At 54.5% G+C, this 27,392-nt stretch overlaps 1 protein-coding gene across 2 annotated transcripts in view; it reads left to right on the forward strand.

Moving 5' to 3' along the window:
- Positions 1 to 27,392, forward strand: part of Rfx4 (regulatory factor X4) — a 151,025-nt gene that overhangs the window by 9,875 nt on the left and 113,758 nt on the right. Inside the window, exons 1-2 of one of the 2 annotated variants that reach the window (XM_063255504.1) lie at positions 11,019 to 11,179; positions 12,567 to 12,653. Coding sequence is in view for 1 of the 2 variants with exons in the window: in XM_023566301.2 (XP_023422069.2) it covers positions 12,567 to 12,653 (87 nt within the window). In the remaining variant the exon portion in view is untranslated. Of the gene's footprint in view, positions 1 to 11,018; positions 11,180 to 12,566; positions 12,654 to 27,392 lie in introns of those variants that run through there. The other variant, XM_023566301.2, reaches the window with a different exon arrangement.

A 27,392-nucleotide genomic window follows, 5' to 3' on the forward strand; every position in this document is an offset into this window, starting at 1 on the left:
CATACCTGTGTGCCACCTGGTGCCCGTAAGGGAGCCACGTTTGTCCTGCGGTTGTTGGACTTTATAAAGTCCCGGCTCTGGGTGGATAACTCATCGTGGGTGACAGCAGACTCGGGGCGGCCCTGTAGACTCCTTCGCACCACCAAAAAGAAAACCAATTAGCACTGTTTCCTTCGATGACCACAAGAAGGGCTCAGATTTCTGCTTCCAGCAGTTTCATTTTGGATGGTTTCCCTGGGAAGTGTTCTTCGGCTTTATGGGAAATAAATAAATCTGGCCCAGAAAGCTCCGAGCATTGCATGGTAGAAAGGTTCCGTCCAGAAGGCTCGAAGTCTTCCGTTCAAGCCTTGAAGCTGTGGGCAGCAGAAGGGCTTCCGAAGTGGCCTGGCACTGTCATGTTTTCACCTCACCGGGCAGGGTTTGGCATCTCTGTGCCGTGGGCAGGGGCCTCACCGGGCGGGGTTTGGCATCTCTGTGCCGTGGGCAGGGGCCTCCTTAGGAACGCCGGGCTTTGGGGGAAAGCCTGCTTTTTCTTCCTGTCGAGGCTGTGCTTTGCAGCTTGGAGGCTTCGCTGTGACCAGAAGGATGAGTGGTGTCCCTGCTTCCTGGGGGCTCCTCAGGCGCATGGACAGGGGGGACTCTGCCTGGGGAACTTAGGGGGTGCTGGGCCCAAAGAACCGCCTGCCCCAGCCTTGTCCAGGGGACCCAGGACCTGAGAAACCCTGCCCCACCGTCAGTGCCCGCTTCCAAGGTTTTCTTGACGTGGAAAGGGATTATTACTGGGGCTTGAGTCCAGGCCCTTCATGCTGAGCTAGGTTCCCACCCTTTCTAAAATGTTTCTAAGTTTTGAGACACGGGGTCTTGTAAGTCTCCCAGGCTGGGTTTGCACTTGAGATCCTCCTGCCTCAGCTGCCAGAGTGCAGGAACCAGAGGCGAAGTGAAGAATGCCAGACTCATGGAATGGAGTATCAATAGCTGGCGATAGAGACACCGTTTCTGAGATGGAATGAGTGGATTAGCTGGTAGTTTACAGCAGGATGACTTCGTGAGTTATTTGCTACACGACTATTTTTTGAAATTGAGTGGATTAGTACAGGTGTTTGCAGCCATGGGGCTAAGAGCTAATGCACATCATTTCACGGAGTCATCACACAGAGCCCATGGTGTCACAGTCCCATTTCACAGATGAAGAAACTGAGGTTCAGAGAGTCTAGTTAACACGTCCAGGCCACGCCACTTGTGTCCAGCCGGGATTTGCACACAGGTCACCAAGAGTCCTGAGCCAGGCTGCCGCCTCACCCGCTAAATCCTCGGGCCCTTAGGAGAATCTCAGATCCGCACATTCCAGCTCGTGGCTGCCTGGCAGCTTGGGGAGCAGGCAGCTGACTGAGAGTGCCACGGCACCCCTGGGGACCCCTTTGCACCGTGTGCCTTTGGTACGGAGTCACCCTTGGAACTTCTGGTTCCAGCTGGCACTGCCTTGGGTTTGGCATCTTCCCCGCCCGCTGCCCCCAGCTGCTTTGGCGATCTGACGTGTCATTGAGGCACGCAGACACTGTATGCCACGCGGAACGGCTTCGGCCTGACTGCGTTTTCAGCATAGTGGTGACTCCCATTTACGCGGTGCTGCTGCTGTTTGCAGTGATAGAACCATTCCCGGTGCGGGCTCCGGGATCTGAAGGCTTCTCGGGACTCGGCTTTGCCGTGGGCTGGATGGACAGATGCAGCAAAGGAACTTTGTTGAGCCTCAGTCTGCTTGTCAGGAAGATGGGGCTATTCTAGGAGCCAGTCTCTAGGCAACTGTGAGGACTGAAGTGACCAGCACAGGGCTGGGAGCATCCCGAGAGTCCAGCGCACTGGCTTCTTCCTGCAGTGTCCCTCCCCACCCAGGACCGCGCAGGGGGAAAGCACAGCTCTGCAGTGTGTGTTCTGCCTTGTTCAGCCTTCCAGCCTGCTGCCCATGAACCTCGAGCTGGCACCACCACTCACGGCCCTGGGACACCCAGTGAAACTGAGGCTCAGAGGGATTCGTCATGTGTCAGTCCATGGGGCCGGCGGGGTCCTGGACGGAAGCTCTGAGTTTAAATCAGGCCGTCTTCATGCCGATTAAAAGCACAGGCAGAGCGGGGGCCGGGGCTTCCATCCAGGCAAGGGTGAAGAGCAGGTCCTGGCCTCCTTGGTCATGTGTCCACTAGCAGCTTCTGGCATCTCATGGTAACTTCCGGGGTCCTTCCCATCTGCACATGGCGTGGTGGCCCGTGTCCATGCGGTTCCTGGCACGGCAGTGTCTCAGCAGTGTCTACTCAGCCTCCATATTACCAGGCGGCTGCAGCCCCTTGCTCAGTTCCAGGACGGCTGCCCACGCCTCCGTCTAACAAATGCCGGGTGAATCGCCGAGGCACAAACTCACGCTGTCTTGACCTCCTCCTGGGCGCCAGGCAGGTGCCCACGTCCCGCTGACTCATTTCTTCCCCTCCCGACTCCCGTCCTTTCTCCCCTCCTGGCTGAGCTGCTGTCCTGTGCCCGGGACAGGAATCACAGGCAGTCTGCTGCGGTCCGTCTTAAGAAGCTTATACTAGTTCTCCTAATCCTCAGAGTAATTGGGTGGGTAGATTTATTTTTTTATAAGAAGGAAATGGAAGCCCACGGGGTTAAGTAATTTGCCTAGTGGATGCAGAACCTGCTTAGCCCGCCGTGAGGGAGGAGGAGAATTAGTGTTTTTCAGGCTCCATGCCCAGGTGTTTTGCAGGGCACCAAGCTATCCAAGAGTCAAACAGGAAGAGTGTAAAGGAGGTGCTCTGGGGCGAGTGTGGTGTAAAGATTAGGGTGGCCCCGAGCCTTCCGTGCCTGTTCACTCAATTCCCATACAAACCCCATTGGACGTGGGGTTTATTACTGACGCTGGCCCCTATTTCCCAGATGGAGAAATTAAGGCTCCGGGAGGTCAGATCTCTCACCCAACAGCGAGGCTTGAACCCAGTGGTTTGGCCTTCCTGTCCCTGCTCTTCGTGACAGCACTGTCCCTGCACAGAAGAGCTGTTTGAAAGGTCCCTCTGTCACACAGCAGTGCTGGAGGGCACGTGGTTCCGCACAAGGCAGCAGGTTACCCTTCCCGTGTTACGCAGAGGGTCACTGAGGCTCGGGTTCCTGCTTCTCCACACACAGAGGGGACGCCGACCACTGGTCCCTGAGCCCACCCGGCTGCTTCTCCTGCTCCTGGGAAATGACTCAGGTGAGAGGAAAGTTCTGGGCTCCAGGTTGCTTGTTAAACTGTTACTGAAATCCGGAATCGTGCCGTAAGGGATGCTGGATGCCTGTCCCGCAGGGATAGTCACCAGGATGGTAGCTCCAGAGCGGATGCGCGGCTGCTGAGGAGGAGTGGACGGCACCCGCGTGCCATGCGGTGTGAGAGCGAGGGTTCCCGGGTTGGGGGCTGCCGCGGGCAAAAGTGCTTCTCTCCTCGGTGTGTAGCAGCGTGATTTCTCGGAAGCGTTTGGCCTAAGAGAAGGAGGTTTTGGCGGTTTAGCTCAGAAGTGCAGGCTGGGTTGAGATGTCCAGGTCCCTCCTGAGTCTTCAGGGAGAATCCAGAGCCCCTAGCAGAGGGTCAGCAAAAGTCAGTCGTTCCCAGGACGGGAAAGGCCGAGGATGTCCCCGTGAACAGAGGCCAGGCCGAGAGAGTCCTTTTGGCTCTAGTGACTCAGACTTTATGGATTTTCATAACATTCTAGTAGTAGAAATAAAGCGTGTTGACATCAGGTGGCGGGAAGTCGGGGGAGTGACCTGTCCACAGTCTGGGTCGGCAGCAGGGTCGGGAGCCCTGGTGTCCTCGGGGAACTGCTCCCGACAGGAGGTGGCCCTGAACACCCTGGGTGTGGTCTGCTCTGGGCTCGGGAGACTCGGTGAGCCCCTGACCTTCCAGCCGACATAGTTATGCAGCCTCGGGGTGCTGCACCTTGGCTCCGGGACACGCGGCGAGTGCTGACCCCTTCTGCTTTGCTTGCTTTGGAGTTCGGTGTTTTGAGTTTTCCTAAAGTGAAAACGGGCGCAGAGCTGGGTGCCCACTCTGTGGCTGGCGCTCTGTGGAACCGGCGTCCTGTTCCCGGTAGGCTGCTCAGACCACCTGGTGACCGTGCTGTTGTGCAGCTGAATGGTCAGGTCCAGTGGGGACTCCCACCAGGGCGGCTCAGCAGCTGTGAGGTCTTGGGCCAGCTGCATCTCTGTCTGTCTGTCTGTCTGTCTGTCTGTTGACCATGGGTGAGTGGATGTGAGTTCTCTGGTGGGCACCTCTTTCTGAGTGGGCACAGTTGGGTCACCTGTTCAGAGCCCTCCAGTGGTTTCTCTGGGCTCTGGGAACAAACACAAAGTTCTTGTGATGGCCAACAGGTCCCTGTCCCTAACCTTCTCCCAGCTGTCCCTGCCCCCCTGCACTGCCTCCTGGTCCTCCCCTGTCCTAGCCCACCGCACCTCAGGCCTCTAAGAGAGACCTGCGCGTCCCCACGGCCTAGAGCAGTGCCCATCTCTCCCTCTCACCCCCAGCCACCCCTGCTTCCCTAAGTCATCCCTTATGTTGAGAGGTCCCTGTCCCCACGCAGATGAGAAGCTGCCCATGAGCGGGGACCTCCTGATGTGCTTGACACTGGATCCTCAAAGCCAGGCAAGCAGCGGGCACTAAGTCTCCTGTTTGGGGAGCACAGGGAGGAATCCCAGTGGGCAGGAAGGAGCCCTTCCTGGAACCCAGCGGCCCTTGGGGCAGGGCCTGTGGTGTTGCCATGACAACCTGCTCCCCCACCCCCAGGTCACCCTGGAGAAGCCAGAGCTGCCATCACACGTCCTGTGTCACTACCCACGGAGCCCAGGAACAGAGCAAGGGGCCAGGGCGGATGAGCGGGAGGCAAGCTCACCCTTGGTCCACAGGTGACAGGAGCAGGCCGTGGTGGCGTGGTTCCACCGGTAATGACCAGGGCTCGGGAAGGGGCCAGGCCATCCTCCGTGGCTGCCAGTGTTGTGTGTTGGTGCCTCTAAGTCAAGTTTCTAAAGATGCCAGTCCCTAAATTAGGCTGAGCGCAGCACCCGGAACGGCTGCCCGAGAGCCTGAGCTCCACCTTCTGTTAAAACCCTGGAGGCGAGGCAGCGGCTCCGGGACTGTGTGACTGCCCAGCACTGTCCTGTGCCTCTGAGCAGAGCCCTGCGGCTTCAGCTCCCTGCCCTACTGGGGAGCTGGTGCCTTCCCGACAGTCAGCTGCTCTCAGGGACACCCCGCCTGTTCCCCACCTGTCCCCCAGCACTCCTTGGGGCACGGGTTGGTGATCACTTCACTCTCCCAGATCCCACCAGGTCCTTGTCCATGACGGTGACCCGACTGCTCACCATGCTGCGCTTGCTCCTTGGTTCGGGGCGGTGACTCCTTTAGGGACCACTGAGTGCACCGTGCCCCTAGAAGGCCTCCCTGCTGTGGGTGGCTTAGTTGATTTCCTGTTATCCTGTTTGAAGTCCTGTGCCACTTTCACTGCTTTGTTTTGGCTGGCTTCATTCTGTTTTATTTTCTTAGGTTTTATTCTCTTTGAAATACCAATGATGGCGGTGATGATGATGATGATGATGATGATGATGATGATGATGATGAGATTGCCTGCTGGTCTGCTTCCTGGCTGGCTCGGGAGGCCGAGTGCTCCTGGGAGAGGAGAGCAGGCCAGCTCTGGAGAGGGGCCTGGCTTCCCCTGGCCTCGAGGTCTCCTCTCCCTCCTGCGGACAGAGTTGATAAAGTCCCTGTCACTGCTGCTCTGAAGAGCAGAGACAGTGTGGGAAACAGGTGACAGGCAGCAGGAGGACATCAGTCCCTGCTAATGCCACCATGGTGCTCCAGCTCCGTTTCCGCCTCCATCCCACGCGGTAGCTTCCTGTCCATGGAGAGGGCCCTGCCCACTTCTCTGTGGCCCCGCGGCAGTGTGCTAAGAGCTTTGCTTACGTCCTCTCAGCTGCTCTCTGGAGACTGCAGGTGGGGCACTCGGCAGGATCAGGAGTCAGCTAGTGAGCGGCGGGGCCGCTGTGAAATCCAGTTGTCCAGCTCCAAAGCTCCCCTCCTCCCAGGCTGCTCGGGCTCCTCTTTCCTCTTGTCCTGACTGTCCCCGTGGGTCACCCGCGTCACCACCCACCGGACCTCCTTCACAAGTCAAGCCTGGTTCCTGAGGGCCCCGTCCAGCCTCTGTGGGTCCCGGGAGCCCTTGTTCTCCCCGAGGCTGACTCTGCTCAGGTCTGTTCCTTCCCGAGGCCTTCCTGGGGGAGCAGCGGGCTGCTCTCTGTCCTTTCCCTGCCCTGCTGCTCCTCATCGCAGCCCTCACGGCAGCTGTACGCCCAGCACCGTTCTGGCTCGTGGAGGCGTGCGTCCGCTGGTAGTGACCAGGTGCATGGCCAGGCCCGCAACGCCACAGCGGAGGTTGTCAACTTATGTTTAGGGTAAGGAAAAGTATGATAGAAAAATAAACAAGCACCGGATGTTTAGGTCCTGAGACCCCGGCCAGTGGAGGTGGCCCGCGGAACCACGCTGGCTTCCTGGCGAGCAGGTTTTGTGTCCCTCCTCTGCTGGAAGGTGACAAGGAAGGCACTTGATCCTTATTTGCAAAATGCCTGCCTAGGTGAGGACGGGCTGAGAGAGCCCTGTGATGTGTCTGTGACCTTCAGAGGTTTAGTATGCATCATAACCGGCTCTGCTCGCCCAGTCAATCCGTGTCCATAAAGATCGGCCCTGAGCCTCAGGCGCTCTTGGACCTGCATGTCCCAGGCGCGGTCACTTCCTGCTGCTCTTTGCTGCCATAGAGGAAACAGAGCTTCCTAGAAAACCCAGTAACCTAAATGGTCCTGCTCGAATTCATTCCAGTGCTGGAAACTGAAAATCGTCTTAGCCGGGGGCTTCTGAGTCTCCAGTGCAGAGGCACAGACTCTGCCGCCCCCCGAGGGTTGACTTCCTGAAGAAAAGTCACGGTATTCCTGCATCGCCCCCTGCGTGTGCCCCGGGCGTCCCGGCTCACAGCCGGCTGTAAATCCTCCTGGGCGTCTAGCGTGAGCTTGGTTCTTACCAAAAGGTCAGGCGGTTTTGGAGGATCTGGAAGGAGGCAGCTGGGAACGAGATGTAATCCAGGTGTGAGCTGAGTGCTCCTCCCGTCCCCAGAACACGGCTCCTCAGCCCGAGTTACTCACAGACTGCTGGGCTGTGGAGCCCTTGCGTCAGGCCCAAGTTCCCAGCGCTCCGAGAACTGATAGTAACACGCACCCTGCAGGATTGCCCTGAGGATCCTTGGAAGCAGGTAGGGAGGATGCCTTGCCTGGTACCTCGCACAGTAGGAACTTATGTTTCTAGACAAACTGGCATTCAACAGTACACATCTACTGGACAGCTCCTGGGCCAGGCACTGCGCCAGCCCCCACATCCAGGAAGGACAGCGACAGGCCCATTGTAATCCTAATCCAATCCCCTTTCCAGTCCACCTCGCAATCTGGAAAGTTCTATCTGTAATCCCATAGAAACGCTGTTGGAACTCCAGCGAGCTGACTCCAATCTACCACCACCCATGCACGCGTGGTAGATGAAGACTCTAAGACGTATTTAACCTTAGAGCAGCCCACGGTCCCGAGTCCACTCCCTGTGAGCATGTGTGGATGAAGGCCCTGATCCAAGGCCTCCCCCAGAATTTACTGTCTTGTGAAGAAGGGAGTGGCTTGAGGATGAGCGACGGCAGGACGGCGGGAATTATGTGAGCACGGTGAGCAGCCAGGTGGAGCGCGAGCACGTCTGCAGTCTGCAGGGAGAAAGATATGCAGAGGGCCAGTCTGCGTGACTCGATCGGGTAGCACATGAATGCCTTTAGGAGGCTGCTGCTTCAGTTTCTGATACTTAACTTTGGTACCCGGGGGAGGCATAGCCTCTTTTTTTTTTTGTCTTTTTGAGACAGGGTCTCGCTGTGCAGTTCAGGCTGGCCTTGAGCTCACTTTGTAGCCCAGGCTGGTCTCGAACTCACAACGATCCTCCCACCTCAGTCTCCTGAGTGCTGGGATTACAGGCGTGAGCCACCACACCCGGCTCATAGCCTCTTATTTGGAGGCTCGTACCCAGCTAACATGCATGGAGCTATATGGCTCTGGCATTCCGCTGTGTTCAACCGTTTGTGAGGAACGGGACGTGAGGAAACAGAAGCTGTTGCTCTCAAAGCTGATCAGTACCTTAGGGAGCCTCATTTGTGTTGCTTAGAACCAACTGAAGGAGAAGGAAACGGCACAGCCAGCTCCGTGCGCATCAGTGCATGGAGCCGGCCCGGTTTAATTAATGTGGAGGTAACAGTTCTGCATTCAAAGAGAGCCATCCCCTTGGACTTCTGCACCGGCCGTGACCTCCCGAGCTCTGGAAGCGGCCTGTTTGCCTCCCAGGCGGTGGCCAGAGGGAGCAGCCCGCTGGCTCGTGTCTTTATCACCCACTGCTTCTCCTTAGCAGCTGCTTGTGTTAGGAAGGCACTGAGTGGATGTTTGCTGGATTTTGCTTTTGCTGAATTTGGAAAATCACCGTTGACGTGTTGATGCTTCCTTTCTGAGGATGGGCAATGTTGCCGCTGTGGGAGGCCCCTAAGGTGTCACTAAGGTGACGTTCCCCAGGACCACGGGAGACCTTTATTCCAGCGATGGGGACCCTGTCAGGGCTTCCTGTGACACAAACAGCCCGCTGTGGCATGCGTGCCGTGGGCTCACCACCGCTGCTTTACCCCTCAGAGTGATGGGGGATCCCGTGAAAGAGGCCAGTGGGTCGCTTGGGGAGAGGCTGGGTTCTGAGCTGGAGACTGGTGAAGAAGTGTGCAAAGGAATTCAGCCACATTTTGGTACGGGAGATGCCACAGAGCTTCTAACCCACACCAGGCTGTGACCCATCCTGTGTTCTGGGGACCGCACAGCACAGCACGGCAAGCAGGAGAAGCGGTGGGGGATTCAGTTCACACTCGCCGTGAGCACTGCGGCTGTGACGGCAGCTTGGGTGCTGGTCCCGTGTCCTATTAGCTGGGTGACTCTGGACCTTACCTTCTGAGCTTTCATTTTCTGATCTCTAAAATGTGCCTAGTAATAGCCAGGTGTGGTGGTGCAGCCTGTAGTCCCACCATTTAGGACGCAGAGGCAGGAGGATCTCTGTGAGTTCAAGGCCTGTCTGGGCTACATAGTTAGTTTGAGGCCAGCCTGAACTAAATCATGAGACCCTGGCTTTAAAAAAAGGGCCTGCTAGTAGCCCCACCTCAAAGGATTATAATAGCTTCTCTGATATACTGTATATAGTGTAGGCGTGGCCCAGCATAAGGGCCTGATAGATAGATGGTGGGCTTTTCTGTTGTTAAATCATAAATCCACAAATGGATGGGGCAGCAGGACCCAGGACTTTGCGCAGAAGCCCGTGGGGGTCGTTCTGGCCACGTGATTGCCAAAGGTGGCTGAAAGCACGGGAGGCCTCCTGGTACAGCACGGAGCAGCCGGGCTACTGGGAGCGAGCTGCAGAGCCCCATGGAGGACCCCACTCAGGCAGAAGGTAAAGTCTTGATGGCCACAAATCCAGGCCTGCAGGACATGCCAGCCTCACATGCACAAGGTGCAGAGCACAGACCCGGGGCAGCACGAGGCAGCTCAGGCCAGCGCCCACCTTGGACCGTTGAGGGCAGATGCCGTCTGGACACGAGTGAATCAGGGCACCAGAACCAGGTGAATTAGAGGCAAGGAAGCAGGAGCCAGGTCTCCCAGGAATGGCGGGTCCTTTACTGATCAGAGACACAGCACTCTCTCCAAGCCTGCCCTGTGCCACTGGGGCCCGACACGTGTGGGGCTGGCCCTGCGACAGTGTGAGGACCTGCGCGGCTACAGCAAAGGCCTGAGGTCAGGGGGTCCTGCGTGGGAGCAGCGGCTAGTGGCAGAGGGCTGCTTGGCCAGGGGTCCTCTCACGATGCCTCATGGCACTTTCTTCCCTGGCCTGGTACCCTGGCCTCTCTCTCCAGTGCAGGGCCTGGGATGCCTCAGAGAAGCGCTGCCCCAGGGAGCTTCCTGTCGACGTGACCCTTGGTGAACTGGCACCGCACAGTCGGGGTTGAGGGCCAGCTCCTCTCTAGATGGGGCCCTGAGGTCTTCGGAGCGCTTCCCCAGTCCGCTGTAGGGCCTCTGATGTCATCAGGCCTGCTGTGGTGCCAGGGAGTGGTGTGTGTGTGTGTGTGTGTGCGTCCCACCCTGGACGAGCAGCTAGGTGTGTGCCCAGGGTGGGAAGGCCAGGGACCAGCCCTGAGGACTGCACGCTGCTTCTGTGTGGTTCGGTGGAGAAGGGCTGCAGACCTCAGAAGACACCACCCAAAGTCAGCCGTTGCCGTTGCCAGGGAAACGTGGCAGGCTGGAGGGGTGACAAGCTCTGAGTGAAGACCGTCTGGAGATTCCTGGGAGGACTCGAGATTCGCCGTGAGGTGCACTGGGGATGTAGCGGGTGGCAACACCACCGCGCCCACCCGGCTGGGAGACATTCGCGCCACGCTTGACGCCTGGGAGGGGGCGGCTCAGTATTTCTGACTGCTCTGCTCCTCGGTGTTTTCTCGGAAACACCAGATTTCCATATCTTCTTAACAAGCTGGCTCTTGTTCCATCCTTTGGCTGTCTTCCTCCCAACTTACCATTTTGGGAGCAGCTTTTAAAAGAGCATTCGTTGGGACGGAAAATATTAAACAAAACAAAAATGCTAACACTGCCACTCATCTGCCTTCCCTCGCCACGTAGGGAGCCCGGCATCCTGGCTTCCTTTGCAGTTGGTGACCTCCGTGTGAACGAGTGATCCTTCCCCGGCACCTTGAATTATGAGCAGTCACATTACTTGATCCCTCTCAGCGCCAGTTGCTTTCTAGGAAAAACAGAGATTAAAATCCTTACTTCCAAGAGCCGTGAGGACTGAAGGCGGGAACATATGCTAAGACAGTCATGCCAGCTCTCACGTTACCCAGAAGGCAGTGGGAGCCGGTCCGGCTCAAAGCCAACAGCCGCCGTCCACCTCCTCCCGCGCTGTCACACCAGCGTCCCTGAGAAGGGCTACTTCCTGCAAAACTGTGCAATAAAAAACCAAGGTGTTTGCCGGAAAAACACGCTGAGGGCGCGATGCTCAAAAACGCTGTCCGGGATCCCTAAAAAGGTGGGCGCCTAATCACAGTGACGGCAGTTTTGCACACCTTGAATGATGGCGAGAGACACTCATGCAGCCGCAGCGGCGCCTCGCCCTAGGAGTGGCCGGAAGCTGCTTTCTGGAGTGGTCTCAGCAGAGCCGCCCTGCTACATTACCACGAGGCCGCGGAAGGGGGTGATCTGCAGGGGGAGCTGACGATGCCCCGGTGGAGGTGGCTGTTTGAGCGGCGTGCATGTTGCGTGTTCCCGTGGGGTGCAGTTCTGATGGCTGTGTTCTCTGCATTCACGGGGAGCACAAGGAGACACTGTGTTTGCATGGCGCTCAGATTGCTCTCTAAAATGTCACAGGGATTAGTCGGACTGGTTTTATCCTGGTTTGTTTGATTTTATTGTCTGTGATGGTATGAACAGTTATTTTGAAGAAAACAAGACATCATAATAACCAGTGCCGATTTAAGATGGTATAAACAAATTTTCTATGGAAAATGAGATGATATAGTAGCCATTGTTCATTTTCTGTTATTTGGTTCTGAAAGCCCTGTAATACTTTCATTCTCTTGAATGTTTTATACTATTTGGTTATGTTTGATACTATTGTATATGAAGTTATACTCAACTATTTCAAAGAAAGAGACATTATGGTAGTTATTGTTAATTATGGGTTGTCTTGTGGTGAAATACTGTGCTGCTTACATTGTTCTGTTCTGATCTGCTCTATCATGTGCTCTTTTGTCTTAATCTCTTTAAAATAAAAAAATAAAATGTCACACGGGTGAGGCGTGCATAGGGTCCCGAGGCGAGCGTTGACTGTCTCAGTGGAGGCCGCCGAATCCAGAAAACGACACAAGCATGGCGGCTTCATTGGAAAACCGCATCGGCAGGCTCTGAAGTCGGTCGGCAAACCGAGGCCTTCGCGTTTTAAAAGTGCTGCGTAGCTGCTCGAGGGCCGGCGATCCCTCCTGCTGCGGTCGCTGGCCGAGGGGGGCGATGCCAGCTTTCCTGCCCTCCTCCACCCTGCCAGCTTCTCCGGGGTTTTGTTTGCTTTGCTTTTGTTTTCATTTGAGGAAGACATTCTGCTCGTGTACGAGTCTGCCGACCACTGCCAATGATTGAGCTGACCACGCTGTGTCAGGAATGTGTCTTCTTGGGACTCTGAGTTCCCCAGACACGGTAGAATTGGACCAAGGAACCCCAAGGGGCCTCCTGACCAGGTGCCCCCCGAGATACCTAGCTGACCTCCTCTGTGATGGTGCGTGAGGGTTTCACGGAACCGCAGGTTCCCGGGCGGTGTCCTGGGAGTTGAAGAGCGTGTAGATCGAATGCCTTTGTGACGTTCTTGCCTCCTCACAAACACGGCAAGCCCATGACTTCTTTTCTGTTGTTTTTGTGTTTTTTAGAGAGCTGGATCGAAAGATGTCTCAATGAAAGTGAAAACAAACGTTACTCCAGCCACACGTCTCTGGGGACTGTTTCTAATGACGAAAGTAAGTGTTTGAAACTCCCTCCTCCCCAGCGCCCAGCGTGGTCACCGTCCTGCTGGGGACAGTGCAGAGCGCTAGGCTGCGCTGGGCCACCTGGAACCAGAGGCCCCCTGGCCACTGAGGAAGTGTCCTGTGCCCTCCCGCAGGACTGTGTGAAAGGGAGTGGTGGCAGCCAGGTGGCCCTGCAGGTCAGGACCACGGCGACAACTCGCTCTGCAAGGCTCGTCTCCGAGTGTCCCAGCTGCAGCAACACTCATGCTGGGCAGACTCGGAAGGCGAGGGTCGCCCTCTGCACCCACTCCGAGTGGGTGACGTCACTGTGTTTTTGTTGTGTTCCTGTCACCGATGGCCTTGCTATCGGAGATGTAGACCTAGGGCCTGGCGGTCGGCTGGATGCACCGAAAACGGGGTCGGGGAGGCAGGAAGGACCAGTTTATTGAGGTGTCATTTCCAGCCCAGCAGGGTCAGTGCTGCTTTGTCCTTTGGTCAGTGAGATGCGTCGTCTTAGCTCAGTTCTCTCAGAGCCTTGCCGGGAGCCGCCCATCCACACCCAAGCACGTCTGTCCCCTGGACGCGGGCGGGCACGGGCCTCCGTCACCGCGGCTCTGCTGGCTTTTACACCCTTGAGACAAACTCGGCGTCAGCCGCAGGCCCTCACAGGGCAGGCAGGTGAGTGTCTGGGGGACTGTGTTTGGTGACCCGCATGTACCACACTTGCCTGTGCACCTCTGTGTCGATGGCTGTGTAGCTTCTGGTCCTTGTGAACCGTGCGACACACCTGGAACTGGGGTCTACAGTGATCTGATGTTTTTTGTTTTTGAGACACCACAAGCCTACTTCCCGTAGCGTTCCCACCGGAAATGCCCAGAAATCCCAGTTTCTCCCCATCCTGCCCACCACTTCTGATTCGGATTTTTGTTGTTGTTTTTGTTTTGCAGCAAGCACCCTGATAAGTGTGGGGGGCACCTCACTGTGGGTTTTCTTAATTCGCATTGTTCGTGCACGTGTGGGACGGGAGACCTTGCTCACGGCCGTGTCAGGGCCGTGTGCACGGCGCCCGCCCCTTTGCATGTGCCTTCCCCTCCCCCACCCCCTCCGGCCCAGGCTCCTTCCCATTTACAGGAGACCCAGCTCCCGCTTCCCACCGCGCGCCCTTTGGCTTGCTTTTTAGTGCTCTCATTCCGGGGCTTCTCACGTGGGAGGCCCACGGGAGGGACGTGTGTGGCGCTCGTTCCCTGGTGATGAGTGCGCTCCCGCAGCGTCCCGCCCCGTGCTGCTGACTGCCTGTGCACCTTCTTCGGAGACATGGCCTTTGCCCAGTGTTTACAGGTTATGTCTGTGTTTTTAAGTTTCTTTATACACTCTGAGGACTAGCCTTTGGGATGTGTGATTTGCAGACATTTTCTCATTGTATAAGTTGCCTTTCCACGCTATTGATTGTAAGGCGCAAAGGATTTTCACTTGGAGATGGCAGTTGTACACAAAACTATTCACATAGATTTATGAACTTCACTTTCAAAAACCCCAACCTCCTTTCCATTTGCCCTTTGCTGCCAGGGCCTTCGCTGCTGTACTCAAGAAACCATTGTCAGGTCCACGTGTGGAAAGCCTCTGCCCTGGTTCTGGGCTGAGAGCTCTATACGTTGGGCCTCACCTTGAGCTAACGTATGTTTACAGGCCAGGGAAGGGTCCTGCTTTCCTTCTCTACATGCAGATGCCAGTTTCCTAGCAGGTGGGAAGTCTGGCCTTTCTATGCCAAATGGTCCTGGCGCCTTATCAAAGATCACTGGACCATGGGACATGGTGGCACGGAGTTACAGTTCTACTCCTCGGCGGGCAGAGGCAGGACGATTACAAGTTGAGGCTGGCTGTGGCAGCTAGTGTGACCCTGCCTCGACACAGAACAATCTAATGGTCTGGAGATATCGCTTAGAGCGGGAGCACTTGCCCGGCATGCACAGGCCCTCGGTTCAACCCCAGCACTGTGCAAAATTCACTCAACAGCGTACGTGGGGTTCACCCACATTTTCTGCCTGTTTCAGCGATCAGTATCTCTTTCTTCATTCATCCTGGACCACTGCAATTTTGAGGCACATTTTGAAATCAGAAAACATGAGCTTTCCAGTGTTGGTATTTTTGTGCAAGATTGTTTTGGCTACTTAAGGTTCCTTGAGAGCCACATGAATTTTAAAATGGGCTCTTCTGTTCTCCAGAAGTGCCTCTGGGCTTTTGTTTACTTCCTGTGGTGGTGACGATGGAACCCAGGGCCTCACTGACGCTGAGCAGGTGCTCCACGGAGGTGCACTGCGGATCGATTTTTATTTTACTTATTTTGAGATAGGGTCTCACTAGGTTGCTCAGAATAGCCTCACATTTGTGACCCTCCTGCCTCAGCCTGCAGAGTAGCTGCAATTACAGGACTGTGTCCCAGTACTTGGCGACCTTGAGGTTTTGCACTGGCTCTGTAGATCACATTGGGTGGTTTTGACATATCATTATGTTTATTATTATTATTAAGTTGCTCATTCACGAGCAGGGTGTTTTCAGTTGGTTTGTTGGTGTCTTTACTCTCCTTGTCAACATCTTATAGTTTTCCTGCATACGAGTGGGGATTAAGTTTATTCCAAAGTATTTCATACTTTCCGATTATAAAGTCGTTTTCTTAATTTCCTGTACAGAGTGTTAGTTGTTTGCTCACAGAAATGCAGGTGACCTTGAGTGACTTTGAGTGTCGATTTTGTGTCCTGCAGCTTTCTGGATTCGTCTGAGTTAGTTCTAACCCTGTGTGTGTGTGTGCACACATGTGTGTGTCCGTGTGCCTGTGTGTGTGCACATGTAGGAACGTGTGGACCTTTGGTGTTTTCTAACCGTGGACTCCGAGTCATCTGTGACCAGAGATAATTGTGCCTTTGCTTACCGATGTAGGACCCTCCTGCTTCCTGCTCTAGCAGGAGCCGTGCTGCAGGAAGCAGTGACGGCCGGTGAGCCTGTGTGGTCCCGCATCTTGGATGGGAGAGCTCGGCCTCCTCCCGCCGAGAGCGACGCTGCGGGGGATCTCGTACAGGGCTTTGTTGTGTTGCGGTGGAGGTAGTTTCCCGCTCTCTAGTTTATCGTTTTTGTTTTAATCACGAAAAGCGCTTGACCGTCACTATGTTTTTCTCAGCCATGGTGCTAAGACCACGATTTCCCCTTCGTTTTGTTAATTGGCGCTGACAAGTTGGAACATCTTTGCATGTAAGGACTCCGTTCTGCTGCACATAGCGATCAACCCCAACCCCGTTTGTTGGAGACGGGGTAGTTGCTGGCCTCGAACTCACTCTATAGCCCCGGCAGCCCTCACGGCAGAACTCACGGCAGCCCTCCTGCCTCAGCCTTCTGAGTGCTGGGGTCACAGGCGTGCGCCACCACGCCCAGCCTACAACCCCTTCATAGGCTGGTGATCCTGTCTCCAGTGTTTGGGGGAGGAGGTCTTTGTCAGTAGTCACAAGAACTGTTGCTCTCTGGTTTCCTTTCTCTGTGGCGCCTTGGCTCTGGCGCTGCGGAAGACCGGCTTTGTGGCATGTTTGGCAGCGTGCCCGTGTCTTACACTTGCCGAGGGATTTGAGAAGCACTGCGGCTGTGAACATTCCTGCGCTTCTTTTCGTGGCCATAGGTACACATTTCTGTTAGTTTCCTCCCTGGGATAAAATTGCTGGATACGGAATGTATGTATACTTAGCTTTAGTAGCTTTGCCAGACAGGTTTCTAAAGCAGCCGTAGCAGTGGAGCCCCCATCGGCGGTTTATGAAAGCTTCAGCTGTCTTAGCTCCCTGCCCGTGTTGGGGTTCACCGTTCCCCCCACCACCAACCACAGGGGTGCACCGAGGCTCTGATTTGCACTTCTCTGATAGCTGGGGAGTGCAGAATTTTACCATGTTTGTTGGACAGTGTAAATTCATGTCTCTTGCCCGTGTGTGTGTTTTTAATTGTGTTATTTTTCTTCTTAGTCATTAGTAAAAGCTGATCTTTTATCATAAATAAGAGATATTTGCCAGGTCAAAGTATTGCAAATACTTCTGTTCATGGCTTGCCTTCTTTCTTTTCTGAGTGGTAACTTTTGATGAGCAGCGGTTATGAATTCCCATAAAGTCCAATTTTCAGTGTTCTTCTCTTATAGCTGGGGCTTCTTGTGTATCTTAAGAAATTGTCGCCCACCTAGAGGCCATGAGGATACCACCCAGAGGCACTGTAATTTTGCCTTCCACATCTGTTTCACCATTCTCTGGAGTTTCCGTGTGTGGTGTGTAGGAGATGTCAATGTGCTTTTCTCTCTCACTGATCTTCAGTGGTGAGAGCACTGTTCCCCCCAACGGCGCCAAGACCCAGGGAATTCCAGGAGCACCTGTATCAGACATTGCCGGATCGCAGACGCGGAATGTGCGTCTGGACTTCTGTTGGGAACTACTGGTCTTATTGTCTGTTTTTGGACTCATGCTGTAATCTTCCTTTCTGCACTTACAGTATGTCGTGATGTCCACCTTCTTTCCTTCTGTTCAGGATTATTTTGAGTAACCTGCATTCCTGGCATTTTCATGTAGACTGGAGAGCCAAGCACCGGAGGACCCGTTAGGCTGGCACGAAGGGGACGGAGAAAGGGTCCGAGGGGTCAGGTCCGCGGGCCCGCCCCACGCGGTCACTCAGTCACTATCACTGCGGCACCTGCTAACAAAAAGAGATGAAAACAAAATTAAAGAGACTGTCTTAACAAATAACTGCCAGGATTTTACATTGGTATTCCACTGAATCTATAAAAAAATTTCGGGCAAACTGGCATATTAACAACATTGAATTTCTAATTTATATATCTAGGATTGGACTTCTGTGTGTTTAGATTATCTTTTACTTTTCCCGTCAGTATTTTTTGGATTTCAGCCTAGGAGTTCTGTACATCTTCCTTTACATTTATTTCTAGATAAATGATTTTCACTGCTAATGTATTGTTATTTTAATTTTTTCTAATTACTCTTAGCCACATAAACGTGATTTTTCCAGGCAGTAACTCTGTATCCGCTGCTTTGCTCAGTTTGCTTGTAATTTGTTATGAGTTCGCACTGCTGAACACTCTCAGTGTCGATGGCTCTCCCGCGCTGGTGGGACTCCGCCGTGGGGCAGCCTCGTGGCTCCGCCTGCTGCGCGTGGCTGGGGTGGCAGTCACGCGGGTGTCCTGGCCGCGTGGGAGAAAGTGTGCGTCGCGGCTCTGCAGATTCTGGAGATGAGAAAACTCCTTCTGTGCCGCGTGCCGAGAGGTTTTTCTTGAATGGGTATCGACGTTTATCAGATACTTTTCTACATCTGTTACCATGATCCTGTTTCCTCCTCTATTTCTCATTCTTAAGTTTTATTAGTTATTATCTTTGTTAGTTCATGTATGCAGTGCGTAATGATGAATTCCTTGTGGGAAGCTGGCACGTGTGCATTACACGCCTTGATCCCCTTATCCGTCCCCCCACCCACTCCCCACTCCCCCCCCCCTGCTTCTCTCTGCCCCTCCCCTCCCCACCCCTCCCCCTCCCTCTCCCCTCCCCTCCCCTCCCCCTCCCCTCCCCCTTCCCTTCCCTCCTCCTTCCCTCCCCTTCCCCTCCCCTTCCCCTCCTCCTTCCCTCCTCCCTTCCCTTCCCTTCCCCTCCCCCTTCCCCTCCCCTCCCTCCATGCCTTAGATCCCTTCCCATTTGCAAAACACTCACCGCCCTTTATTTTTTTGCTGTGGGTCCCATGGATTGGGTTTGAACAGGAAGCCCGCCCTGCGCTCCTGGACCCTGAAGCCGAGGTCCTACTTCCCTGCCTAGCTCTGGTTTAGACGGACCGGACCTTCCTCTACTACGGATTTAGTCGTTTACGTGCATGAGACACATTGGCCTCCGATTCCAATTCCGTGCATGTCCTTACCAGGTTTCAGGGCCAGGAGTAAGCCGGTCATAAGAAGGGGAGGGATGTTTCCCGGCCTCTGGGTTTGAGGAGTCTGTGTGAGCCGGCTTCTTCCCGAAATACTTGGAGTCTTCAGCGCTGAAGTCGCCTAGGTTTGTTTCTTTGAGGGAAAGAGTTTAATGATGTATTTTACTTCTTAGGTGGTGTAGAATTGTTCATGTCTGTTTCCTGCCTTGTCCAATCAGTGTCCCCAGGTTTATTCATGCGGTGTGCAAGCTCCCTTTCCTTGTGTTTGGGGTGGCGGGTCTCCCACTGAGACAGGACCACTGGAAAGCTTTTTCCTTAATCTTGCTGAGAGTTTTCAGTTTTATGAGGCTTCCAAGGTCTCATTTTTGACTTTGTTTTTCTGAGTTTGACTCACTTTTCCACTGCGTTTATTTCAGCTCTGTGTTCAGGGGTTCCTTCTGCACTCTGAGTTAGTTTAATTTATAGTCTTTTTCTAGCTTTGGGGACAGATGTATAGATTCTATTTTCCGAATTTTAGAAGCTGTGAAATTGAAGTTACCAACTTTCCTCTAAGCATATCTCCTAGTTTTTCAGATGAAACAATTTTATTTTCACTCAGTGTACGTATTTTGAAACTTATTGTGATTTATTTTTTATGCACAGTTTATTTAGAAATCCAACAATATTTCCAAACATTTGGGGACGGTCCTGTCTGCTGGCGTTGACCCCACTGAGGTCAGAGGCCACCCGCACAGCGGCGTCAGTATTCAACAGTGTTGGGGTTTCCGACCTCGCACAGGGGCCGTTCTGGTACATTCCCACGTGCACCTGACAGGAAGGCTCGTCCCGCTGTCCCGGGAAGGGGAGCCCCTGGGGTACCCAGGACGTATCCCGGGACCTTAGAGGCTCCCTCCTGCTGTCGTGTCCTCTTAGTTATGGAGGCGAGATTCTTAGAGTTTCCAACTCGAACTATGTTTGCGTTTCATGTCAGTTCTGCTGTTTTAAAAACCTTTTCCCTCCCTTTGGAGGTGCTGGGTGTGGAACTCAGGGCCTTGTGCGTGCAAGGCGAGACGGCCACCCTAGCCACACCCCAGCCCGAAACACGCCATGCAGTGCCATCCCTCACAGATTTGGGGCTGCCAGAGCCTCTGGTCGAAGTCAACCCGACTAGGACTCTGTTACTATGTGGTGTTCCATGTTTTTGCCTTCCCCGGGGAGACCTTCTGCCTCGAAAGGTATTTTGTCTGATACTAACAGTTATGCCAATTTTCTTTTACTCGGTTTAGGGCATATTTTTCTTCTGTTTATTTTCAATCTCACCGTATTCAGTGTTAAGTTGTTTGCTGTTTTGCTTTGTTTCGTGCTAAGGAAGGGGCTCCCCACCTCACAAATGCTGAGCTCCACTGAGGCGGGGTCCTAGCCCAGCCTCAGCATCAAGGTTTTTAAAATGTGACTCTAGGGCTGGGGACTTAGCTCAGCCGCGTAAGCACCTGCACGGCAAGCACAAAGTTGTGAGTTCGGTCGCTGGCACCTAAATAAATACATAAAATATGATCTAAAAACCGCAGTCTGATAATCTTCACCTTTAATTGAAACTCACACCATTTAAATTCAGTGCCACCTCTGGCACTGTTAGGATTGAGTCAGTGGATTTACCATGTACTTTTTTGTTGTTTTGTTTTGTGTTTTCAATACTTGGGATTGAACCCACGGTCACCGCCCTGTGCTATAGCCTTAGCTTATTTTATTTTATTTTTTTATTTTATGGCAGAGTCTTGCTAAGACACTAAATCACCCAGGCTGGTCTTAACCTTGAGATCCTACTGCCTCAGCCTCCCAGACAGCTGGAATTACAGGCACAGCCTACTGGCCTGATTTCTGTCTAGGTTTTGGGGAAGATTAATGGCCTTTCTCCTTCTTTAATGGGAGGCTTGCTCTCTGGGCTTCCCAGTGACACGCTCCCCACGGTGGAAGTCCCCGGGTCACAATGTGCACCCTTCGCAGCGGCCTGAGACCTCCCGGTGCCCTTCCCTGCGTGGACGCCGGCCAGCAGCTGCCCCTCGGGTTGACCTCAGCGGCCTCTTTCCGCCCTCCGAGCTCCTTACTCCTAACTGTGGAGAGCGTCCTGTCCTGCGGGTCGTCATTACTGTCCCGTCTTAGATGCCGGCACTTACTCACGCAGCCGGGCTTCCCCAGGTTCCTGGTCTTGCCGTCACCCTGCTTCCCTCTGGAAGCATTTTTGCTTTCCCTCCAGGGAATTCTTCTCCTTTTCTGGAAGCGCAGGGCGGAGCCAGGCAGGCCTCCCACCTCGAGTTTTGAAGGCTGTTTTTGCTGGATAAAATTTGAGGTTGGTAAAACCGTCTTGTTTTGTTTCCTTTTCTTGTGCACACGTTCTTTATTTAACTGATGTGCTTTTTTTTGAGACAGGGTCTCGCTGTGCAGCTCAGGCTGGCCTTGAGCTCGCTTCATAGCCCAGGCCGGTCAGGAACTCGCAATCCTCCTGCCTCAGCCTCCCTAGTGCTGACCACCACGCCCGGCTCTTGTCCACACTTTAGATTTATCCGTTCACTGCCCCCACCCCCACCGTGGTACCAGGAATCGAACTCACGACCTCAAGCGCTCATGCCACTGCGCTAAATCCCCGGCCCTTCTTGTCTTTGGAGCTCCGGAAAGTCAGTCCCGGGTCGATCTCCGGTCCTGGAAGGCCGTGCTCTGTGTCGCTGGCCTTCCCTAGGACTTTTACCTGGCCTTTGGTTCCCAGCACCTTCCCGTGATTCTGTCTCATTGTTTCCTGTTCTCGGCTGACATTTTCGTCTGTCTGGTCACCGTCCCACGACCTCTGACCGTGTCTCCTTTGAGCACATTTACCGTGGCTGTTCTAAAGCCCTGCCCTGTGCCCCCGCTGTTGGAATCATCTCGGGACCTGCCTGTGGGTTCCTCTTTGGGCCCTGGTTTGAGAAGGGCCTTGTGACTGCTGCTGGATGATGACGCTGGCTGTGCACGGTGACCTGAGCTTCCTCCAAGCCTCAGGCCCAGGTCCCCTGCCTCAGCTTCCGTCCTGAGCCAGGTGTCGCCTCTGTCCTCAGGACCGTGGAGGAAGCCCTGCGTGTGTCCCAGGCTCCCTCTGGAGCGGCTGCTCCTCCTGCTGTTCTCCCCTTGGCTTCCTGGTTCCTCCTGTGCGCTTAGGAGAGAGTGGAGAGCTGGGGGATGTGGATGTGGACTCCCGGCTCCTCTGCCGTGTCTCCCTCCCGCTGTGCAGTTTCTCTGTCTGGAGTTCGGCTCCTCAGGGCTCCGCTCCTCTGCAGCTCGCAGCCGCCTTGGTACCTGGGCTCTGTACACTGCGCTCTTCCCTTTCTTAGGACCGGGCACGGCACGGCGAGGGGGCGCTCACCTCCTGCGTCCTTCCTGTCCCGCTGGCTGGCCCTCCAGTCCTGTCCGCATCATCAGTGCTTCAGTGGCTGTGCTCGTAGTCTGCAGAGCGTCTTTGTAATACGGAGCATGACTTTGGGTGGGGCGGGTGGTCAGCCCGGGCCGTGTCACTCTCCCGTCCCCTCCTCCTCTCTGAGAGCCCACTCTCACTCTGTCATCGCTCCTTTTGATTTTACTTCAGGCTTCTTGTATACAATTAATATGTGCTGTTTAACTTTCTGAGTTTTGCTGATTTCACTGAGCGTGATGGGGTCCAGCTCCATTCATCTTCCTGCAGAGACCTGGTGCATCTCTCTACGGCTGAGCAGAGTTCCGCTGTGGGTGTAACCTCCGTTTCTCTGGGTATCTGTTGGTGGGCATCCAGGCTGTTCCCGAGCTTAGCTACCGGGATTGCACCGCTGCAGAGACAAAACACCCAGCACTGCGACTTGAAGGAGGGAAGGTTTATTTTGGCTTACGTTTCGGTCTCTGGTCGGCTGGCTCTGAGACACACACCGTGGTGGAGGGGCCTGGTGGAGGAGAGCCGCTCGCACCACGGTGACCAGGAAGCGGGGAGGGGTGGGGATAATCTGTCACAACATCACACCCCAGTGGCCCTGCTCTAACCGCACCCCGTAGAGCAAGTCAGCTCTATGCTGCTGCGAGTGGACCAGCTTCCAGAAGTCCCGAGCTCACCAGGCTCCGGGGGCCAGCCAGACAGAAACCGCAGCACCAGCATGTGTCACTGGACTGTGGCCTGTTCAAGTCTTCTGGGAACACACCCAGGGGTGCACAGCAGGGGCAGGTGGGATTTCTGGCTCTGGTTTGTTGAGTGTCTCCATGTTGATCTCTGTGGCAGTGTCCTGGCTTGTGTTCCTGCCGACAGGGAAGGGGGTTCCTTCTCCCCCACATCCTCGCGTCATTCACTGTGCTTTGTGTTCTGACGACAGCTGTCCGGCTGAGGCACAGTGGAATCTCAAATTCGTTTTGATTTGCGTTTCTCCAGGGGTAAAAGATGTTGAATTTGTTTCATATGTTTATTGGCCATTTGTACTTTTTCTTTTGAGACATGGCTATTCAGTGTTTTGCCAATGTTTTAATTGGGTCATTTATTTGGAGGGGTTAATATTTTGAGATTTTTATGCATTCCAGGTTTTAGTCTCTCTCAAAAGAGCAGCTAGCAAAAAGAAAAAACATCTCCCAATCTAGGTTCCTCACTCTGCAGACTGATTGTTTCCCTTGCTACACTGTGTAGAAACCTTTTAATTTGGTGTAGTCCCATTTGCTGACTTTTTTAACATTATCTTCTTGGCCCACTGGAGTTCTGCTCGGGAAGTCCTGGCCCGTGCCTGTGGTTTCAAGTGTTTCCTGACGTCCAGAAGTCCCGAAGTGTCTGCTTTTACATGTAGGCCTCAGATCACTTTGATTTGATTTGGTCTGCAGTGAGGTGGGGATCCAGCTTCGATGTTCAGCAGGGGGATGTCAAGTTAGGGTTAGGGTTAGGGTTAGGGTTAGGGTTGGGGTTAGGGTTAGGGTTAGGGTTGGGGTTAGGGTTAGGGTTAGGGTTAGGGTTGGGGTTAGGGTTAGGGTTAGGGTTAGGGTTAGGGTTAGGGTTAGTGTTAGGGTTAGGGTTAGGGTTGGTTAGGGTTAGGGTTAGGGTTAGGGTTAGGGTTGGTTAGGGTTAGGGTTAGGGTTAGGGTTGGTTAGGGTTAGGGTTAGGGTTGGGGTTAGGGTTAGGGTTAGGGTTAGGGTTGGGGTTAGGGTTAGGGTTAGGGTTAGGGTTAGGGTTAGGGTTAGTGTTAGGGTTAGGGTTAGGGTTAGGGTTAGGGTTGGTTAGGGTTAGGGTTAGGGTTAGGGTTGGTTAGGGTTAGGGTTAGGGTTTGGGTTTGGGTTAGGGTTAGGGTTAGGGTTTGGGTTAGGGTTAGGGTTAGGGTTAGGGTTGGTTAGGGTTAGGGTTAGGGTTAGGGTTAGGGTTAGGGTTAGGGTTAGCCTGTCTTTTCCCCAACCTGCTTTTGACTTCTTTTCAAAAACCCGACGGGCGTGGGTTCCTTCACCCTCCATGGACCCGCGTGTCTCTTTCCGCCCGAGACCGGGTTATTTTCCTTGCTGTTACCTTGTAGTGAACTCGGAATCTGTGAAGCCCCAGCCTTGCCATCTGCTTGGCGTGACTTTGGCCGTCTTGGGTCCTTTGTGATCTCCCAGGAATTTTGGGCCTGGCTTCTCTAGATCTGTGAAGAGCGATGTTGGTGTCTCAACAGAGATCCCGTGAGGTCTGTAGGTCGCTTTTGGTAACGTTGTCGTCTTTAGACCTCATTCTTCTGACCCACAAACGGGAGACTGTCCGGTTCCAACGCCGTCCGCAGTCTCCTTCAGAGTTCTGTGAGCTTCGCTGCAGGAGTCTCTCTCCTGCTCAGTGCGGTTGTTTCCTGAGTATTTCATTTTTCACGCTATCCTAATGGGATTGTTTCCATGATTTTTTCAGTGGGCTCATTACTGGTGTGCTGCTGAGGTTTGTGTAGGATTCCGTACCTCAGCTTCCCCATCTCTTACCTGGCTCTTACAGTTGTTTTTACTGAGTGACTTAACCTGGCGTGAGCTCCCTCGTTGTGGAGAGGACGGGGTCAGGAGCTTTGAGATCAAGGTATTTAGACCTGGAGACAAGAAGTGACTTTCCAGTGGGACACAGGAAATTGTCACCCCTGCGAGATCTAGGACGGGGCACCGGTTCCTGCCCAGATAAGAGAATAAAGCAGTTCCAGTTCATATTCATGTTTATATTTAAAACAGAAATATAACATTTAAAAAACCATGTCACCCAGCTGTAAAGCTCTGCGTACAAACCCCCGTGGAGCACACTGAGGAGAGGAAGTGACTGCGCTCCTCCCGCTGCCAGGGGGGCTGCTCTGCCCGAGTTTTTGTGCTTCCTTTCGGTCCCTGAGGATGCTGGGAAACACGCTTTGTGTCAGCGTAGATTCCCAGTTGGCAGAGCACAGCCATCACTGATGAGGTCCCAGGAGTCCTAGGAGGTGGCCGAGCGCAGCTCATCACCATGAGAGGCCCAGGGTCACAGCTGGTGGGGCAGAGACAGTAGAGTAGGAGCCGCTGTCTGTGGGAGGAGGAGGAGCACAGCGGGAGTGCTCCCCACCCCTCCTGGAGGCAGCTTCTGCCCCTGATCAGTGTTCGCTCTGTGTGGTTCACAGTTAGAACCCCAGATTGAGCATGGAAAGTAGGCAAAGTTTAATAACTAAGAGGGGGACCCCCTCCCCAGATTTAGTATGTTAGGAGTCCTTAGGATTGTGGGTAGCGACCTGATGGCAGTTTAAACGATATACATATTGCCAGGTGTGGTGGTGCATGTCTGTAATCCCAGCTCTTGGGAGGCTGAGTCAGGAGGATTGTGGCAAGTGTGAGACCAGCCTAGGCTACAAAGTGGGCTCAGGGCTGGCCTGAGCTACATAGCAAGACCCTGCCTCAAAAAAGACAAAAAAATAGAAAAACATGTAAGTGTGTGCTGTCTTATTTGACCAAGAATGGTAGGGAGGAGGACTCAGGGTTTGTTCAGTAGCTCAGCACCATCAAGGCCCGGCTGTGCGTGTCTCTCTGCCACTCCCCATAGTGTTCCGTCCTCATGTCAGTGCCTCCAAATCACACAACGGCTGCACAGGTCCGGGTGTCAGGTCTATATCCAGGAAAACACAGTAAGGTTCCTTGTGTGTCTTCTTTTCATCAGAAAATAATAGTCTTTCCCAGGAGCCCCCAGCAGACTTACTTTGCTTCTCTTATTATTATTATTATTGTCCTGAACTCTTATCATTTATAACTGAAAAGAAGATGAAAGAGAGAAATAATTGTAGAGAGCTGGTGGGTCGGACCACCCACAGGCCAGACCCAGCCCTCAGCCTGTTTCATCAAGTGATAGAGAAGAAAAGGCGCAGATTGTACGTGACCCCAGAATACCGCTCTTGGGTGCCTCCTAGGCCGCTTGTGCTCTTGGCCGAGGCATCAGGCTTGTCTGTGGGCCGCCACCTCTTCCCTGCGAGAATCTGGGCCCGAGTAGTGAGTAGGCAGAAGGCGGGCGTTGAGTGGGGCTCACAGACCAAAGCCGACTTCCAGGCTGAAGCAGGAGGACCCCTTGTCCCACTGCTGGGGGACCAGCCGGCCCCCGAGGCAGTGGCAGCGCCCAGGTCCTGGCGAGGGTGGCGTACGGTGGTGGCGAGGGAGAAGGTTGCGTTTATTTCTCCAGAGCCGAAGGCCGGAGACCTGCGGGTGGGCAGAGAATCAGGACCGCTGACCTGCTGATTTCCACCTGACCTGCCTCCTCTTCCTTCACCCTGGCAGCCCCACACGGGACGGGGATGGGGTAGCAAAGCCCTGGGCCCGTGGCTGAGGTCCCAAAGGCCCGGTGGGCACAGGCCCTGGTGGCTACCATGTGGGTCTCTGAGGTCTTCCCTTCCCACCCAGCAGCTGGCGTGTGCCCTCTGGACGATGCCCAGACCTCGTCTGCACCCGGGGGGGTGAGTTGCAAAGTCCCTAGGCTCTGGATAGCAGAGCCCAAGGGACCCGGCCACCCTGCAAGCAGGACAGACGTCCCGAGGGAGCTGGGCTGGGGTCCAGGGCAGAGGGCCGAAGCTCGATCTGGGGCACAGGCCGCATGCTGGGCGCTGTCCTAACCTTCAGACCCTCCAGACAGCAGGTGTCTTTCCGTCCCCGTGTCACAGATGACGAAACCCAACTCCTGAGCTCACTTGATTTCTTTAGTGCTGTAGCAAGGAGGTGGCAGGGTCCAGGCCGGAACCCAGTGCTGGGCTGCCTCCGGCTCGCTTCCTCCTCTGTGGATCCTGCAGACCGCTGCTGTCCAGGAGCCAGAGGTACAGTCACACACCTGACTGTGGACAGCACGACGCTGTCTGTGACGGCTTCCTTTGGCTGATGTTTGATTCCGGGCCACCAGCGGTCACCATGTCCCCGGAGGTCACAAGCAGGAAGGTGGCTGCGTGGCTCAGCGTTTGCCAGGGCAGTGGGCTCCCCACGGTGATGGAGAAGGAGTGGAGGCCGAAACCTGGAGCCGGTTCTGAGAGTTCTGTTTGCACTGGGCAGAGAAGTGAAGGACCTTGGGAGACAGGCTGGTGTGTGTTTGGGCCACATGGGGAGGCGCTGGAGTTGCCAAGCGAGGGGTTAAGAATTCGATGGCTCAGGTGCCTCGGAGCATCTGGGCTCTGTCCTGGCCCAGGTTGCAGGGGCACTGGGGCTGTGAGGGACTGGTGGGTGGGGCTGTAACAGAGTCAAAGGGGGGGATCTGGGTGGGTCTTCAGGTTTCCTCCAAGGCCCACAGCCTGTCCCCTCTAAATCCAATGACCTGGGACTTGTGCTCCCCACCCGGCAGTGACCCCAGAGGATGGAGAGGGGTTTGGGTTCCATGGCAGG

This window comes from Cavia porcellus, unplaced genomic scaffold (genome assembly GCF_034190915.1).
Source record: "Cavia porcellus strain 051 isolate PalLab524CR breed Dunkin Hartley unplaced genomic scaffold, mCavPor4.1 scaffold_8, whole genome shotgun sequence".
Taxonomy (NCBI): domain Eukaryota; kingdom Metazoa; phylum Chordata; class Mammalia; order Rodentia; family Caviidae; genus Cavia; species Cavia porcellus.